At 43.1% G+C, this 18,579-nt stretch overlaps 1 protein-coding gene across 1 annotated transcript in view; it reads left to right on the top strand.

Annotated features, from left to right (window-relative positions):
• Positions 1-4,605: 4,605 nt before the first annotated feature.
• MTX2 (metaxin 2) overlaps positions 4,606-18,579 on the top strand; it is a 32,339-nt gene continuing 18,365 nt past the window's right edge. The window contains exons 1-3 of the mRNA XM_032190377.1: positions 4,606-4,721; positions 17,207-17,254; positions 18,215-18,261. Of these exons, the coding sequence (XP_032046268.1) occupies positions 4,682-4,721; positions 17,207-17,254; positions 18,215-18,261 (135 nt within the window). The 5' untranslated portion in view covers positions 4,606-4,681. The remainder of the gene's footprint in view (positions 4,722-17,206; positions 17,255-18,214; positions 18,262-18,579) is intronic.

Raw genomic sequence — 18,579 nt, 5'->3', positions numbered from 1 at the left:
TGAGTTGTTAGAAACCTGCTCCATGGAAATGGAGAGCAGTAGTTTGGGCAGAGCTCCCCAGTCGTGTGCTGAGAAAGTGCTCTGAAGGGGTCTGTCAAGCAGCATGTGGCCTGAGGCAGTTGTCTTGGGATGAAGAAAGGTCGCTCAGCAGCACAGAACAGCTCTGTAGTATCCACCACCACCTCTGTGGTGCTCTGAAGAGGAAATCTTGCTGTTGGTGTTTGGCACACAATGCCATTGCGTTCAATTGGATTTACCCTATGATGTGTTTCATGAACTTGGGAACTGCGCTCATGAAACTGAGCAGAATTCAAGTCTGGAGAAACTCAAACTCCTGCCCTTTCTGGGGATTTGTTCAATCTTATGTCCCATCACGCAGCTGCCAGCTAAACTTTAAGTTGTATGGCCAGCAATAGTGGGTGTGTTAAAATCTAAGCATCTTAAAGCAAGACCGTAGTCTTTCATTGTCATCTCCCAGTTCCTCCTGTAAAAATATTCCCAACAATGCAATGCTAACTGCAAAGCTGGTATTTACAACGGCAGCTATTGGTATGTGCTATTGATAGCGGTGCTGTGCATTTTATTAAATATTAACATGGAACAGAAAAGTGATGCAAATTAAATATGTATGTTACAAACTGACCAAATAATATTAAATGAACTAATAAGAACAGTCTTGGGATTTTCTAGGTAGTAGATTAATCTTTATTCAAATTTAATTTTAAATTTAGCATATATATGTATATATATATATGTATACATATATATGACCTAGTCCTGCTTCCCTGGTGGACAGTTCAACCCTAGCAATTAACGCTTTACCTGGTAAAGGCAGCCCATGTGGAGAGGTGAGCTATGAGAAAACTGTGCTTCATCTTCTGGGCACGCCTATGAAAGGTGAGACCCTTAATAAGGAGTAATGGTTCTGCTATAGCTGCTCCAGTTGAACTTCTGTAATAAAAAGCCCACGGATAGTCTAATTCTGTCTTTTGCTTTCCCTTGAAATTCTATCTTAAAGTGCATTCTTCTCTCAGTGTCGAAACGAGAGTGATTAGCTCCTTGGGATCTGCTGTTATGCCTTTAAAATCTGTGAAAGCTGGGAAGCTTTCCATGGTATGAAGCAAGAATTACCAGAAAGAAGCTTGTGAATGTGTGGCCAGCTGAAGAAACAATTTGCATGCGGGCCCTGCAGGAAGCCAGGCTCAGCAGGAGCGATTCCCTTCCTCAAAGAGCAAGGGGGAGGAGAGAGGCGTGTTGAATAGAGGTAAATGTGGTGATGGAATCAGCTTCATTTCTAATACCTGTCATCACTAGAGATCTCCCTGGTGCATTTCCTAAGATACTCTGCATTCATGGTCCTTTCAGTGGGAGCAGGGAGGAGGATGGTTAATACAGAAACAAGAAACACTACCCCAATCTCCAATCCCAAGGAAGGGAGCCTGAACACTTCTGTCCTGCCACACTTTGAAGGCATGGAGCATGCTCCATTCACAGCAGTTTTCTTCAAATTTTGGCTACTCGTTTGGATTTGTTGGTATATTTTTCTTCATATGTATTACTCAATACCTGCTGGATTCTTTCTGTAATTCTCTTCTCTGAGTTAGTTTGCATCATCCATCTCCATTTCTGGAGATGAGCTGATTGTACCAAACTGAGCTCTACAGAGAAACCTTCTTTTTTGGGTAGGTGCTAACATGCATTTGGCCTAGCTCATACCTCGTTCACACTCAGGCTTACCAGGGCAACTTTTGCACCATTTTATTTTTGGCCTTCTCAGTACTGATAGTACTTAATTTAAGATTAATTTAGACTGCTTTCATCTCTTAATGCAAGCCATTCAACTTCTCAAGGCTGCTCAGTTTCTGTAATTTTGGTGCTATTCAGTTTACAACTTTAACTAGAAATGTGGCTTTCATCAGCATTTTAAAATAATCAGTCCTCTTCACATCACTGATTTCAATCTTCAGTCCATTGTCCCTGTATACTTGCTTCAGTCCATGTCACAGTATACATGTATTTTCTTCTGCTTTTGTTGCTGCTCTAATAGCACTCTTCCACTCCCATGTGAAGTGTAATTTATTTTTAGTAACAACGTTGAGTAATTAAATACTAATTGTCAGAGGATTTCAAGTACTTTGCAACATTAATACTGTCCTGTATCCGTTTCACAGTTATCTTCTGGTATGTACTAGTAAACAAGACTTGAAATCTTACCCTACCTAGACTGAAACATATTATTGTGTTATCTGTCCTTTCCAGTACAGTAAGTCTATTTGATAAAATCAGGTATTCTTAAAGTATAACTAAGTCTTTCACATCTCCATTCACATCTCTGCAACCTGCATATTGGATTCATGATTTAATGTTATAGCATTTTTCTAAACTTTGGAGAGTCTTTATAACCAAAGACTAAAACTTATATCCAATTAAGACTAAGAAATTAACGGTGCCTTAAAGGCAAGATGTACATCTCAAAATGCAAAGTTTGTCTTACATATGGAATCTTAACTTGGGATGAAGAAAAGGCAGCTATACCCTTAGCTGAGTTCCTTTAGTTATATCTTCATGTCCACAAGACACTTCAGGAAGCGTTTTAATTTAGTACATTGAAAAGAACTTATTTGGTATGATCCATAAAGAAAGCACTTGTGATTCTTGGAACAGCCTCCTGTCAAATTCAGATCGTTTTATGCTCATGTTGCCTCTCCTCTTTGCTCATTTGTTTTAAAGGTCAAAAAATTAATGGTCCAACTGATACACACTCCAGGGATGTACAGCCATACCTAACATCTTTGTTCTTGTTAATTTCAGGGAAGAATTCTAACTTGCAATTAGTGTGGCATGTTCAGGCAGTTAGAGGTTAACCTTTTTTCTACTTTCAGGCTCTAAACCATATTTAGTCATTTCCATTATCTCCAGAGAACTATTGGGATTAAATCCTCATGTGTGTTGTAGCTCCATATAGCTTGAGTGCCAGAGGAACTGAAGATGGATTGAGTTGCCTTTCTTGGCAGATCGTAGGGCTGGTTACAGCATTCCCAGTAGCTCTTTCTACACTGAATTTAAAAATGAAAAACACTGTGATCCTTTCATCCAAAAAATGTGGAATAGCCTGAACTCACACCTTTCAGATCCTTAGATATTGCCTCTACATGTCATGTGAAGCAAGCTAGCTAAGCTGACTTTCCATCAATAGTAGAGAGTGCCTGTGACTGGGGACTTGTCTGATCCAGAGCACATTTAAAGGTCCTTTGATGTTCTACCAGCCCAGTGTAACCTTGCCCTGACTCCTCTCCATAGGATCATAATCAAAGCTGTGTACACATAATATAAAACAAAGAGCTGCAAAGCATCTGCAATTATCCTTCCCTGTATACTTATTTTTCTACAAGTACAAATCTGAAGTGCCTGCAATATTTCAGAATTCAGCCATGTTTATACTGCTGAAGGATTTGGCATCTGCCATGAGTTAAACAACCAATGTCATTGCTCCCCAAGCATACGCTTTACTACTGTTTACTGGGTAGAGATGTGGCTAATAGTCAACCCAAGAATCTATCAAAATACTCAGAATTAGGATAAATATTCTCATCTATCATGATATTGGCCAGCATTTCTTGCTACCATTTGACAGATTGCAGTTGTGTTTTCACTCCCCTTGTGATTATATTTCCAAGTGAAGAGAATTATTACACCGTGCCTAAGTATGCAGTTGTGTCTCAGATAACATTCCAATTGGATGCGAATTTGAAGAGATTTTTTCTCAGACTGGATTAACTAAGGAGATCAAGACGTAAGTCCCAAAACACCACTTTGCTTGTATGTCTTTCTAAGTTTCTATCCTCTACCCACTAAACACTTTAAAGAAAAGTTCTTTTTCAATGATGTACAGCGACGATACTCAGAAAAGGCAGTTGAATCATAGAGAGACACATAGAGCTTCTTTTGTTGATATTTGTACAACTGAAAATGTGTATCACAATACACAAAGACGTCCTCCACCATTTTGTGCCTGCTTCTTAAGAAGTATGAAATTGTGTGGTTATCACAGGGCTGCAGAGAAACCAGAGGCTGTGTGACCATGGCGTGAATCGGTGGCAATGTGCCATTTGTGGTTTATGGCCTGGAGCACGTGTGAAGACTTGAGCAGCGTGGTTTCTCAGTCCCCCACAGAACAGGAACGCAACTGACTGAATTAAGGCTGTCTGACTTAGTGCATTTCCACATCTTGAAGGGTTTGGATTTCAGCTTTATTGCTATGCGTGGAGCTCCACGAGGTATCCCATGAGGACGGCTAGGGAGCCCCAGCCGCCGCTGCACCCCACGCAGGTTCTCCCCGGCTGTTCACCGGTACGCGCACTGCCCACGGGCCCCGCGGCCCAGAGGCGCCCCGAGGCGCTGCCCCCCTCTCCCTTCTCCCCCCCGACCCGGCGGAATCCGCCCCGCGGCCCCCTCGGCCCAGGCCCCGCCCGCGACGCGCTCGGCGCCCAGCGGCCCCGCGAGGCCGGCGGGGGAGCGGGCTCGGCCGCGGGCCCCTCCCCGTGCCCCGCCCCGGGCGGTCGGGAGGCGGTCCCGGGGCGGAGCAGGCCCCGGATGCAGTCGGCCCCGCGGCGCGGCCCCAGTTCCTGCCCGTGCCCTCCGCCCGCCGGGGCCCGCTCGCCCTCCGCAGCGCGGCCGCGCCATGTCGCTGGTGGCGGAGGCCTTCATGAACCAGCTGGCCGGTGAGGGGCAGGGCCGGGGCGGGCGGGCGGCGGCCGCCAGCTGCTGTCCCCCGGGAGCCGCGGGGCAGGCGGGGCAGCCCGGGTGACCTCGGGCAGCGGGGCGGGGGGGGGCCGGGGAGCTCCGGCCGGGGGCGGGGTGGCGGCGGCCAGGCTGGGGATGTCGCTGTCCCCGCGCCCCGGGCGGCGGGCGGGCACCCTGCCGGATCGGATCCCTCCGGGGCACGGCGGGCTGCGCTCCGACACCGCCTGCGGCTCCTGGCTGTGCTGCCGGGCGCCGTCACCGTGGCGCAATGACTGGTTAATTAATCACGGCCCTTGCGTGGTCCAAAGTGCCTCGTGTTATCCGTTTGGCCGTTGCAGCCGAGCCTCCCTCTGTAGGGAGCTCGGTGTGGTTGGTGCCCCGCTCCCTCCCCGGGCATGTGCCGCGCTGCGGGTGTTGCGCTGGGAGCTGAGAGCCCTGAGGATGCCGGTGCCCTCGCTGGTGGTTCGCAGCTGGGCCGAGTAAACTGGCTGCAAGCCTGGTCGTAAAACAAGTGATGTGCATCGCTGCTGAGTGCATTAGCCAGACGTGCTCCCAAGGAGAAACATGCACCTCCGATTATTCCTTGCCGAGGCGTTCAAAATCCACTTAGTGTCTTGCACGCTGAGAGTCCGTGCCTTGGCCAGATCTCTCCCTGCTCATTTCTCACTGTTGCTGGTTTCTTTCTGCTACACAGACTCACAAAGTATGCACACTGCAAGGGAACAGCATGCTTATCTCTGCCACCCTGTTGAGGAAGAAGTTGGCATTTGTCCCAGGAGCTGAATTGTCTCCCACAGGCTCTAACATGGGAGTCCAAGTTGGATTTCTAATGTCAATTTACAGACTCCAGAGCAGGCTTGCCTGGGACCGATTCGTTAGAGAAAAGACAGTGGGCCTTGAGTCCATGTGTGCAGAGAGACCCACAGGCACCCCAGAAAGTTGTGCTAGGCTCTTGGACTGGAACTTCTTAATTCATAGACATTAGCATGGGTCGAGCTCACATTCTGAGGGCCAGAACCTTGCTTCCACAGGGCATGGGGATTAGGGCCTCAGCATTGCTTTGCTTTGTGCTGTTTGTTGGCACAATCTTAGTGTAGTTTATTCATTTATATTGTGAAACACAAGGGTAATTACAAATGTGAATAGGTGTTGATTTGGCTGTATTTGTCTGCTCTGTGGACTCTTGAGTATCCTAGGTCAACAGGTTGCTGATGCTTTCTACTGGATTTACAAACACCAACTCAAAAACTGTATTGCATGTAGGCATCTGTACAGTGATAGTGTAAGAAAAATGCACATTTGAAAAGCTGGAAATAAGAAGATGAAGTTCTGAAGCACCTGTCTCTTTCCTCTCCCATCTCTCCAAGCTGTGCTTGTGTTGTTCCTGGGTAGACTCTTGCCTCCCATTTGGGGCAGTTGCATGCCCTCAGACAAACAAATGAAACACTTGTGCTACTAAAGTGGGGGCTCTGAGGGTATCAGAGGTGTTCATGTACATCTGGACCTTCCTAAAACATAACAGGCCTAGGACAGTAACACCTCATCTTTTACTTGGCAGTCATGGGTTAAGCGATGCTCCTTTTCCTAGGTGAAGAACTATGTAAGTAGCTAATACAGAAATGTTGGCAATGCTTCACTGTTTTTGCAGAGCAGAGATGGCTCTTGCTTACTCTGTTGATCTGCTTCTGCTGGATGTGCAGCTCAGGACTCAAGGTGTGGTACAAATCTTTGTTGTGGACCTGTCCACTGGATGATTTTTTAAAACAAAATTACAACTTTGCCTGTACTTTCCTAAAAGCAAATCAGTGTCAGAAGCATTTATCTACCTTGAAAATACCTTTGCCAGTGGGTCATGGCCTTCTTAGCTCATCTGTATTATGTATCAGTCCCAGACTGAAACTAAGTAAAGGCAAAATTGCTCAATTTTTTCATATTGGAAATTTTTCTATAAAAAATTAAGTTATCCAGGATCCTGGCAAATACCCACCACAATGGGATGTTGCACAGACACACAGAATATTTCATTCTGCTACTGAGAAGATATATATGTCCCACAGATATTTTTGAGGAAGAAAAATGGTGTGTCTGGAAGGAAAAGTACAGCTTAACAAAAGTTTTTCTAATAGTGCCTTATCTCTATATTGTGAACACTGTTATTCTATTATGTATGGGTGGAAATGCTGTGTTGATGCTGTGTCTCAAGGAATAATAAATATTTCCATAGCTTTGTGAATTGCAGGCGTGTTGTGCCACATTTTAAATAACTGATTTCTGAACTGTAGCAAATATTAATTGCATAATATGGTAGAGAATTTGTTTAGTGTAGCTTAGCATCAATCACACTGTAACAGGATAGGAAATGAGTGTTTATACTGTAAGAAGAATTAGAATGCCAGCTTTCAAGTGGTCCAGAATATTAATGTCTCTAACTCTAGGAGTTTGGAGAAGCTGACAGCTCAAATCATCTAGAAGAGATTGTTGAAAAGTTGTTTAATTGATCACTAAATTGCTCAATATGCTTAGTCCCCTTCTTCCCCCTTCTCCCTCCCCCATTAGTTTTAGATCAGCGATCAAAAAGAGAAAATAATATCCTTGCTTGTCATTTGATCTGTGGAAAATTACTTCTGTTTACTGCAGTTGAGTTATGTCCAAAGGTCCTAGGCTGGTTTTAGTACTAAGGGAAATGAATACAGTTTGAAAAACAGATGCCCTTCTGCCTTTAGATATTTTACATTCACAGCGAGTCTACCTCCAGTGTGATATGCCAGAGCAGAAGTAAATCTCCTACGTGCATGTTTTATGTATTAAGACAAGCTGCAACTTGGCTTAGAACATAGGGAATGAAAACTGACCTCTTAAATTGTTCCTGCACATAAAGGACATAATGCATACTCAGTTTAAATCTTTTGCATATCAGAATGTGCATACGTAAATGTTATCAACTTCTGTCTATGTATGGTGAAAAAATAGTTATTTTTGCTTAGTAATAAATTGTCTGCAGCACAGCTTATTTAAGCCTGCTACAGAGGTACTTGTAGCCAAGAGATGGTTTTGAAAATATCAAGTTTGTTAAGCTACTTGATTTTATCTTACAGTGTAATTCAGGCTGGGGACATGCACATGTGCTTTTTTTGTGTGTGTGGGTGTAATCAAACTAAAAGGATTCCCTTTAACTCTTGTTCAGTTTCAATAAACAAATCTCCTAGGCTGCTCTTGGCAGTTTGTGCTCAGGCACATGTTTTATGACTTGATTTGAACCAATCCTTTGAGTGGATTGCTTGTCTAGCCTTTTCTTAGGGCAGAGGAAAAATGAGTTTATTTCGTAATTATCACAGTACAGTACATATTTCACTTTGAGTTAGTTATATTGCTTCTTAAAAAATAATTACAGGTTATAAAATCATATCCTTCTGCAGTTGTTTCTGGCTCCATTAAGAGCAAGCATTCTTCCTCTAATCAGGATTTTATTATTACGTGTTTTCTGCTAACGTGGTATCTTCGTTTTTCCCACGGCAGGAAAGTGTATTGCTCTAGAAATACGACAATAAAATTAGTAACTGAAGAGGAATGCTTATTTTGATGTTGTCCAATTTGATCTGCAAGTGAGGTTTCACCTGTTGTAAGATGAGTCAGGTATGTTAGGCTCTTTGGGAGCCTAACTTTTCGGCTCAGGAGAGGTCCCAGAAGTTTGACTTTGGGGAGGAAACGGGTTTTTCTTTGTCTACCCTTTTGTTGCACTCAGGACGCTCTCCTCTCGCACTGTCCCGAGGCACTAACCTGGTCTTATTCTATAGGTTCCTATGAGCTTTACAAGAATGAATGAAAGCTTCATTCCTGTCTTCCTTCCTAGCTGTTGTATAATGAGATCGAAGCTGATGTAATTCTCAGGTCCCTAGCAAGAACTTTCTAAGAGGTTTTGTGCAACTGTACGTGTATATTTTTTTGCATTTGAATGCCATATTGCAGAAATTCTGGGGACAGCAGAGTTTGTTCGCTGAAAAAGTCTCGAGAAAAAGATGAGGAAGACTGTGAGGGTATGATTAGGAGACAGGGATAAATACATTCAGATTTTGAAGCAGGGAGTTGGTGAAGGCGAGGAGGAGGCAGAGAGATACTGCTGCAAATATTGTTGTCTGTCTTATTTTTTTTTTTTTTTAAGTGGGGTTGCCTTGAAGACTGTGAGCCCTAAAGCAACAGCAGAGGCACTGACATCTTCCCCTTGCTACTAGCCCTGCTTGCATTTCTGCTGGTGGTGCTCCCCTGCGTAGCGGTCACGGCACTTCAAGGCTCCGGCTCGGTCTGCCGCCAGCACGTTGTGGTAGTGTGCGCAGGGCGCTGTGCGGGACATCAGAGAGAAAAGAGAGAACGATGAGGAGCCCTAATGAAAGGTTGCAGGGGCCAGGTGGGCAGGAAGAGCATGCATGGGGAGTAGCTTTCGGAGCAGATAGGGGTTATTGAGGTCTGTGTGGTGGGACAGACGTGTAGGATGTCTGTCGTGGATCAGAGGCGCTGCAGATGAGAAAGCAGCAAACTCCTCGGGGCACTTTGCAGAAGGGGTTTTCAAACTGCCTGCCAGACGTCCTTAGGGGAGAAGGAGTTCAGACTGCTGCAGAGGAGGGGTGCTCTGTCTAAAAGAGCTTCTGAAGGACTGTTAAAGTGTATGGGTGTAGATAACATTGCTCAGAATCGTCCTAGTCCAGTAAGGCACTTAGGGCATTCTTGGGTGTCATACCTCCGCTGTCCTTCTCTTCAGGACAGCCCCTGTGCTTGAAGCTTCCCATCTTGAATCAGGGCCAAAGTGGCACAAAGGGAAGAGGCTGATTTAGAGATCTATTAAAAGCTATAATTAAGAATTGCAGAGGTTCTTGGAAATGGAGCCTTTATGCTGAACATCAGGACTAAGTAAAATAGCTCCAGCTTGTCAGGACTTGACAAATACATCTTTTGAGGTCATTGAGTTGGCACTCTCCCTGCTTTTCTGGAGAAATCCAAATGTTGGTTTAGGAACGATTTGCAGGTGGGAACTTGATTCTGTTGAGCTCCGTTGGCCCCGTTGGTGAGTGTGAGACGTGACTGTGTGTGTGCGGAGGCACCGAGCCACCCCCAGCAGCCAGGGCGCTAGGCTCCGTGCAGGGCTGATGCACAGCTGTGGGCACAAGGGCAGTTACAGAGTCGGACAAGCGCTTGGATACATGCGATTCATAGCTTTCTTGGAGGTCTGAGGGGCACATCGTGTCAGACTAAACAGCTGCTGCAGTCGTGTCACGCTCAGCCTCTTGTAGAGCTCCTGCCACAGGAAGCTTGAGTTTGGGAATTGCCGCTGAGATTGAGTCTTTACGGTGACATGTGTGCTCGATCAATAATTACTGAACAGTCATGATTTATCTGAATTGTAATATCTGGAAGAAGGAGGCCTGGGATGGATTTAAGCAAGTGATGTAATTATTTGATACATGATTTAATGCATGCTGTTTAACGTGCGTGGAAGTCGGTTTGCATTTGGCAAGGCTCTGTGAGACGCTTCTTGATCCTTTGTCAGCAGAGCCAGGGAGTTGCTGATGCTTTCATTTTTTCTTGGCCCTTGTTAGTTTACAGGATCAGGCCAATTACATGAAATTGATCTGTACTCGGTGTGGGTGGGTTGAACTGTGGGATAGTTTCCAGAGTGGTTTTGTTTGGGTTTTTGCACCTGGGATATAGGGAGCAGCAGTCCCCCCCCTCAATAGCACCAGTCTTGGGGAGCCGAGCGGGTTGACTGCCTTCCTGCCACCTGATGTGACGTTTGTAACATCCCGGGGACTTGTAATTAATGGTGTTGGATGTGGCTGTTGCCCAGATGTAAGGCTAAATTTCTTGGTGTTTATTCTTGTGAGAAAACAGTTTTGAGGTATCTTATTATAATTTAATCACTTTTGTACCTAGGGAGAGGCTGAAGGAAACTATGTGGAAATAATGTGTAAGTTAATCTCTCCAGCTGTAATATTGGAATACAGTGATTCAAATTAATGCCAACTTTTTTGGTTTTTAATAGAGGGTATCTTGCCTCTTGGCTGTTTCAACAGGCCTTTAATGCCATGTGAACCAAACTGGTAAATACAGATGTTTTAGTTTTCCTCCTCTTTATGCAAGTTTAATATGAAGGTGCCTAAGAAGAATATAGCAGAAAGGAAAATGATCCGTGCAAACCTGGTGAGTTCAGAGAAGCAGTCTTTGTTTCTGCACGGTCTGTGAACTTCCACTTAATGTTTCAGGAAATTGCTCTGTCCAAGAAGATCAGGTGTTCCCAGGCCAGGTCCCACCTTCACCTACATAGCAGCACAAAGCAAACTGCGTGAAAAAGGTGGTTAGTTGATTCAGAGCTTTATTTACAGAAGCAGAAAGAAGATGCTGAGGGATACGTTACTGGCATAGTGAGAATTCAGTAGATTCTGGCTTACATGAGATTTGAGGCAGAGAGTGTCTTGTTTTACTACTCCTTTGGCTCACAGTGTAGTTTTAGTACTTGAAAAATAATCTATGGGATAATAACATTTGGTGTTAATTCTTTAGCCTTGATTCTTAGAAAGTGTATGCTGGTTTTATAGCTAGAAGTTTGAAAATAACTTCTCTCTGCATTGCCTTTTGAAAATGTTCTTGCCCCACCCAAATTCTGTGGTAGTGCTGAGAGCTGGGAACAACTTAACTTCAAGTTGAACATTGTCCTGCAAAATCTTTTAATAACTTCATTTCCCACACAAGAGAGAGCACTGATGACTGGACCTGGTGGTCTCCTGCATGTGCCTGTGCCCGATACTCAGGAACGCTGTAGCTTGATAGCGTGTGCTGAAGGAGTGGCTGGCTAGCAAGGCAAGCACATCACGTACCAAACTGCTTGAAACTGGCTCTTCACACTAGGCTTCTGAAACTGCAAAACTGGTCTTTAGCATATTACACAATTTAACATGTAAAGAGTTCTCGTCTTCTCTATTTTACAGTCAGACTTAGTTTTTAACTAACGGGATTAAAGGCCTAACTGTAAGCCATTTATTTCATTACAACTCTTTCATCATTGTGAAGCTGCTTGGGGAAAGGGGATGAAAATGTCTGTGGCCCCCATCCATCCAGGCAGCTCTGACATGGGATGAATAGTTTCCCAGTTATTAGAGTGTAGGAGTTGAAACAAAGTTTGGTACGCTAAAAAAGATGTCTGAACAGCCTGGAACAATTTGCTGGTGGGGCTGAAGCTCTGCAGAGAGTCTTGAGACATGATGCCTTCCTCTTCCACAGACATCACTGGGCGAATATTGTGGCAACCAGTTTTTGGAACTGAAATTCACCTCTGTGCAAAGACCCTAGAAAAGTACACTGCATCCTGTTTTCAGAGCATTAGTTGGAGCTGAGATGTGTGTAAGCCTCAGGTCAGCTGCTCATCCCATACTGATACTGAAGCCTGGTGCTCTTAAGTATCAGGAGGGCCAACCGTGTCCTGGGGTGCATCAAGCACGGCATCGCTAGTAGGTCAAGGGAGGTGATTGTCCCGCTCTACTCTGCGCTGGTGTGGCCTCACCTCGAGTACTGTGTGCAGTTCTGGGCGCCACAGTATAAAAAGGACATGAAACTGTTGGAAAGTGTCCAGAGGAGGGCTACGAAGATGGAGAAAGGCCTGGAGGGGAAGACGTACGAAGAACGGCTGAGGTCACTGGGCCTGTTCAGCCTGGAGAAGAGGAGGCTGAGGGGAGACCTCATCACAGTCTACAACTTCCTCGTAAGGGGGTGTCAAGAGGCAGGAGACCTTTTCTCCATTAACACCAGTGACAGGACCCGTGAGAACAGGGTTAAGCTGAGGCAGGGGAAATTTAGGCTTGACATCAGGAGGGGGTTCTTCACAGAGAGGGTGGTTGCACACTGGAACAGGCTCCCCAGGGAAGTGGTCACTGCACCGAGCCTGTCTGAATTTAAGAAGAGATTGGACTGTGCACTTAGTCACATGGTCTGAACTTTTGGGTAGACCTATGCGGTGTCAAGAGTTGGACTTGATGATCCTTAAGGGTCCCTTCCAACTCAGGATATTCTATGATTCTATGATTCTATGATCTCTTCTTAGGGCATATGTGCATATTTCACTCTCGCTGTCCCAAAAGTATTTGGATGGATAAACTCTTACAATTGAAATGACAGCCTTGAAACATCTGGAAATGTTGAAAGCAAAATGCTAATTGAATATATCTCTGCCCTTAGCATAGCTCAAGTAACACATTTCATCCCCAAATCTGAAGAATGCACCTGATAAAATATTTTTTTGGTGGCAAAGAATTTGATGGAGCTGTTGTGCCTCATTCTGTGCTTTGCAAACTTTTTCTATGAGCAGTTATGTTTTGTAAGTCATTCCTAGCCTCATGAGGAGGCTAGGGATCTATTTTGATAGTTGTAAACCTGAGTAATTAAAACTCCACTGGAACATGAAACACACCAGTTCACAGAGATTTCCTCTAAAATTCTAATTTGATACCAAAGAGCTCTGTTAACTCTTTGAAATATGCATGTTCTATGCTAAACTGTTAATAAGTAAAATGCTTTGACTAACAAATACGTTGAACTTAGTGAAATTTTCATTTATTTTTAGTCATTTACAAAACCAAAGGAGTTTTTTTTTGTAGGCAGTCTGCTTGACATTTGACTTCTCTGCTTCTCGTGTTGCTGCATCTGCTGAATTCTCAGCTCCTGGGATAACCAGGCTTATGTGGTGATGCCTTCTGTGTCCACGTACCTTTAATTTTCACTTCCCAGTAACTTGTGAACACAGTGCAGGTAATTTTAATAAGGAGGGCTGATCCCACAGATGGGTTATTTCCTATAAATGACATAAAAACAAACAGTATTGTAGGGAAGAAGCAGGGAAAGATAACAGGATGAGGTTCACTTGTCCTGAACAAACAGAAGGCAATCCACATGAAAGACTGAATATTTGAATTCATTAGGCATGGGAAAAAATCAGTAAGGTGGGAAAACAACCTCTAATAAAGATCGCAAGCCCAAGAGACAGACCTATTGAAAACCACACAATAGTAGTTCCTCTGGTTCTGGAGGCAGAAGGAAGAACCAAAGAGTTCCTTATTGCTAAGGTATGCAGAGAAGCGTTCCTGTAAGGCATACTTCCAGGCAGTTGCCTCATCCTGTGAGCAGCTAATGATAAAAATGTATGTTGCATAGGATCTGACACGTAAATGTGGTGCTGTGTTGAAAGCTGCTTCTGAAACTGAATTGCCATAATGTTTGTTAATTTTCTCTTTATGTACTGCCACAGTAGCCTTTGTTATCTAGCAAACTAGCATCTACTGACCAGAAGATTGTAGTTGCCGAAGGATAAACTGGATTTGACTTCATTAGCGCGCAAATGATAAGTTTGTGAGGAGTTATAGCATTAATCAACTTGATGGATTGGAAATATGACAGAGCTGAAGCAGCGTGTAATATTAGTGCCTATTACTCTACAAATTATGTCTTCACCTACATTCATAAGGCGAGAGTCATTGCCGTACATTAAAGATGTTGCACGCTTTCTCCTTGTGGAGGCATGTGGCATCCCTTCAGCAGCTCTTCCTCCTCGGCTCCCCAGCGGGCCTCTGGGCTCCCCGAGCTGTGGGTTTTGGCCTTGCAAGTGCATGAAGGCAGCTGTGGGGCTGCTCTTTGAACTTAGCTTGCTCCTCACAAACCCGGACATCTCATGCAGCAATGTGTATTTAAACTTCTCAATCATCAGAAAAAAATACTTCATACTCAGAACATCTGAGAAGACAGAGTAAGTAGAAGTTGGAAGACAAGGGACAGATAGCGACTAGGCGTTTAACCTACAGAGAATTGCCCAGGCTTTGTGTGTACCTCATTGAACACTGACTGTGCTGCATGCAATTCTGAAACTATGCTGCAGAATACATTTCCTAGGGTATGTCTAATAAAATGTGAATCTTAGTGTGAAGTTGATTGTTTTAATATCCAACCTGTACAGTGGCAGTAAAATCTTTGGTCTGTTCTACTCGAGAAGAACTGAAGGCCTCGGTTCAAGGGTCACGGGCATGTGTCCACCTCGTCCAGACGTGGCCAGAGTTGTGACCTCCCTCTGGAGCCTGTCAGAGGCTGGGAACAGGGGGATTACTCTTTTATTTTCTTACAACTGTTGGAACTTGGAGTTAAGGTGTCCTAATAAGAATGGCTGACTTTTGTGCAACTCTTTGGCCTTGCGTCATTGACTTGTCAAAAGATGTGTTAGTACACAGCTGGGTGGTGGATGAGCAAATGCAAAGATTTAAAACTACCCTCGTGCTTTCCTTCCCTTTAGTTTGGTGTGTGTTCCTGTATATGCTAAGACTATATGTGGTGAAGACTTCATATCATGATTAATGAAATTAGGGTCAAATCCGCAGTAAATACAATTTGTGAAAATCTGTACGTGGTCAGTAGAACGTGGATGACAATTTTAGGCAGATAAGGGCCATCGTATTTCAAAACTATTCTGCTTGTATTTTGTTTTATGTCACAAACATGTTTTCTTTTATAACATAGACATGGCATGCTGTAGTAGTGGTGTCTTGTTGGATTCTGTGCGCTAAGAAGCTGGCATTAAGCTACAGGGCTGCCTGTAGCTTAATGCCAAGATCAGACTGCAATTAGTGTTTGAACTTCTTGAGACGTACTTAGCTCTTCTGTTGAAACATGAAAAGTTCATTTAATTTTAGTGGGCCTGAGATAGTTCAGCCACATGATTGTGGAAGAACAGGCTGCTTCCAGTTTGGGCTGGAATCCAGGAATTTGATATGAATCTGACGTTCCAGTCTGAAAAGGGTCAGGCAGGAACTATCAGTTGAAATGGGCTCATGAAATTTCAGGGTCTCAGTACCATTTTGGGCATGGAAAAAGGATTTTTTTCTGTTTGCTGGCAGTGTACCTTTGTGACTTAGTTACTTTTGTAAGTATCTCAGAGTTCAGCACTGCAAGTTTGCTTAAGTACAGTAATAACATTCTTAATTTCCTTGTTCCATTTGCTATAGCAAGACTCCAGTGGACCTGAAGAAATGTATTTTAGATAAATTATTTCAAACAGTTAGGGCTGTAGTACTGCAGACACTATCTAGTCTCTTTTTTATTTAAAGAAGTAAATGTGCTTCCACCTCAAGAATTTTTACTCCAGGGCAAAACTTTAATGGAGGGGTGTAAAACCAATAACTGCTACAATAAAACATAAAACATTTCTTCGTGACACTTAAGTGTGATTAGTTGCTTTCTCAAGCCCATACTAGTATAGCTTTGATAGGCTCTGTGCCTTAATGTTAAAGGTAGTGACCTTTGTAAAACTGTGCACAGTGTTACCAGCTTTACAGTTCTATGTGACTTCCATAAAAGTTAATACTTGGAGTATTTTCTTGGCGTTTGAGGGCAAAGATACAGAGAATGACCTTACGGAAGCCAGTGGCATATTTCTGTCTGAAGCACACATAATTATTTGTAGACTTCACTGCTTAAGAAAATCTTTATTTATGGGATTAGAACATTAATTTTATTTACAAATAGCTAGTTTGGATAGAATCCAAATTTGAGTTGGTATTTAAAAATAGATTTCTAAAATGAATTAAAGAATGTGACAGAGACCAAACAAATATGATGACCTGTTATCCTAATGCTAGCATTAACAGTAAATCACTACTGATTATTATTTTTGTTTTCCCATAAATTCACATGGTATATGATTGATTAAGTGCAGCAGTTCTCAGTTGGGAGATGTTATTGTCTTCTATATCTTTGCTTTTTTTTTTGAACAACTGTTCAGCTGTTTTGAACAATTGATGATGCAGGTTTTTTAATGAATATTGACATTCCCATTTTAGGGTTGACTGGTACATAATTTAAAACAAAAGGTAGTTCTGGTCTTTGTGGCGGGTTTGTTTTTGACATGCCCGAGCACCTGGCTTTGTGAGTATTATATTGGACCAGTGAGGACACAACCTCAAAGGCAGAAAGCTTTTCCATTTCTCTGAAGCAGTCTTCACACCTGGTTTTGAGATTTGTACCTCTCTCCTCTGTGTTTTGTTCTGTTCTTCCAGAATTCATTGTTTAGTACCTTAATAAATAATCGCGGTAGAGAGTGGCCAGAGTTGTGATGGCAATGTCCACATGTTGTCTTTCTGGCGGAGGGAGGCTATCTGCTTTTGATGCTTGATAATTGCAGGGCCATTCTGCAAAGTAGATTGAATTTTAGCTTTTACTGCACCGTTCAATTTTGGGACTTAATTTTCTGCCCTGTGGTGTCCCTCTGTGAGCAGAAAGAAGTCCGGGAGAAGTGAATGGCAGTGGGACATTTTTGGGGCAGGTCAAATCTTGCATCAGCATCCTTACAGTTTGAGTTCCTGCTCTAGGTAACGTTCGTGTTCAGCTAGCATCTGCAGGCGCATTGTCATTTGGCTTGCTTAATTAATTCTTCTTCTTTCCACAGCCGCAGAGCCTTGGCCTGAAAATGCTGCATTGTATCAGCAACTGAAGGGTGGGTACACTTCTTTGCAATTAGTAATTACTTTGTTGTTAAAAACACATTAAATATGCACTAAGATAATTAACTGCAAGGAAGCACAGAAACTGTTAAAAGATTTCTTTGTGTTGTTTGTCTGGTCAGAGGTTTTTGCTACGCTTTCATCTGCCAATATAAACCAGCTATTCATGGCCTATAAGGTCCTTGGTTTATTATTGACTCATTATATTGGCTGCTGTAGGCAGTGTAAAATGATGTGGTTGCAGGCACAGTTGGCAGATTTACTGCACCAATAGCTGAGGCAGCAGATTTTTGAAGTCTTGTGGTAAAGTGGGCTCTCAGTAAAAAGGAACTGTTAAAATGTATAGGCTAGGATGGTTCAGGCTCCCTTTAGCAGCTCTTCATATATCATCAGATCACATTATGGCCCCCATTTGGGGCTCAGCAGCCTGCTACAGTTGTCAGAAGACTGCAAAGTAATGAAGACTAATAGGTAGCAGCCCTAGTCTTCTAAGCATGGAATTTTTATTGCAGTGAACTTGTCATCTTTCTTTTGTGTGACAGACCTAGACACAGTGTGCAATATTAACTGCAAGCCGTTTTTATAGGTTTCTGAATGCTTTTACTTTTTAGCCAGAGGAGTTATGAAGATGCGGTTTTATTTAACTTTGATTAGAAGAAGAGTAATTGGCATAAAACTCAAGCATTTGGTTTTCAATTGTGAGCATTTTTATTGTACGTTGTTGCTATAATATGATAAATGCTGTTGCATTTGCAGGAGAAATATTCCTGATACATTTTTTAATATTCATATCACAGGTTTTCTAGTCCAGCTGCATAATAATTATGTATGTGCATCTTGTTTTATGTGTAAGAAATGCAACCCAGAATGACTTACAGTTACAGGTCGGTAGCTAAAAGGGCACTGCTTTTTGTAATCGTGGGTTTTGTTTTTCTTTTTTTTCCTTTCAACAGAGGATCAAATTTTGCTTTCTGATAATGCATCTTCCCTTGCTGTTCAGGTAAAATGTCATCTTTTCTAAACTAAAGGTGTTAATTACATTTTATATTTGAATGATTATCTTCTAGCTAAAATAACTGTATTTACCTAAATGAATAATTTAAGAATTCTTTCTGTGAAAATCCATGACTTACTTCCTGCATCTGATGTGTTTTATGTTGTCATTGATGTGCCAGAGCCTCAAGGATTTTGAGCGTTCTATATACAGCGTGTCTGCTTGTACTCCTATTTATATTGTATTATATCATACAAAATCTGCTTGCCTGCCTAATCAAAGACCCGTGTGTGGTTGCCATCTTTTGTCAGTTGGCATGCTAGT

The sequence above is a fragment of the Aythya fuligula genome, chromosome 6 (genome assembly GCF_009819795.1).
Source record: "Aythya fuligula isolate bAytFul2 chromosome 6, bAytFul2.pri, whole genome shotgun sequence".
NCBI lineage: Eukaryota > Metazoa > Chordata > Aves > Anseriformes > Anatidae > Aythya > Aythya fuligula.
This window is presented reverse-complemented; position numbering and strand designations above follow the sequence as displayed.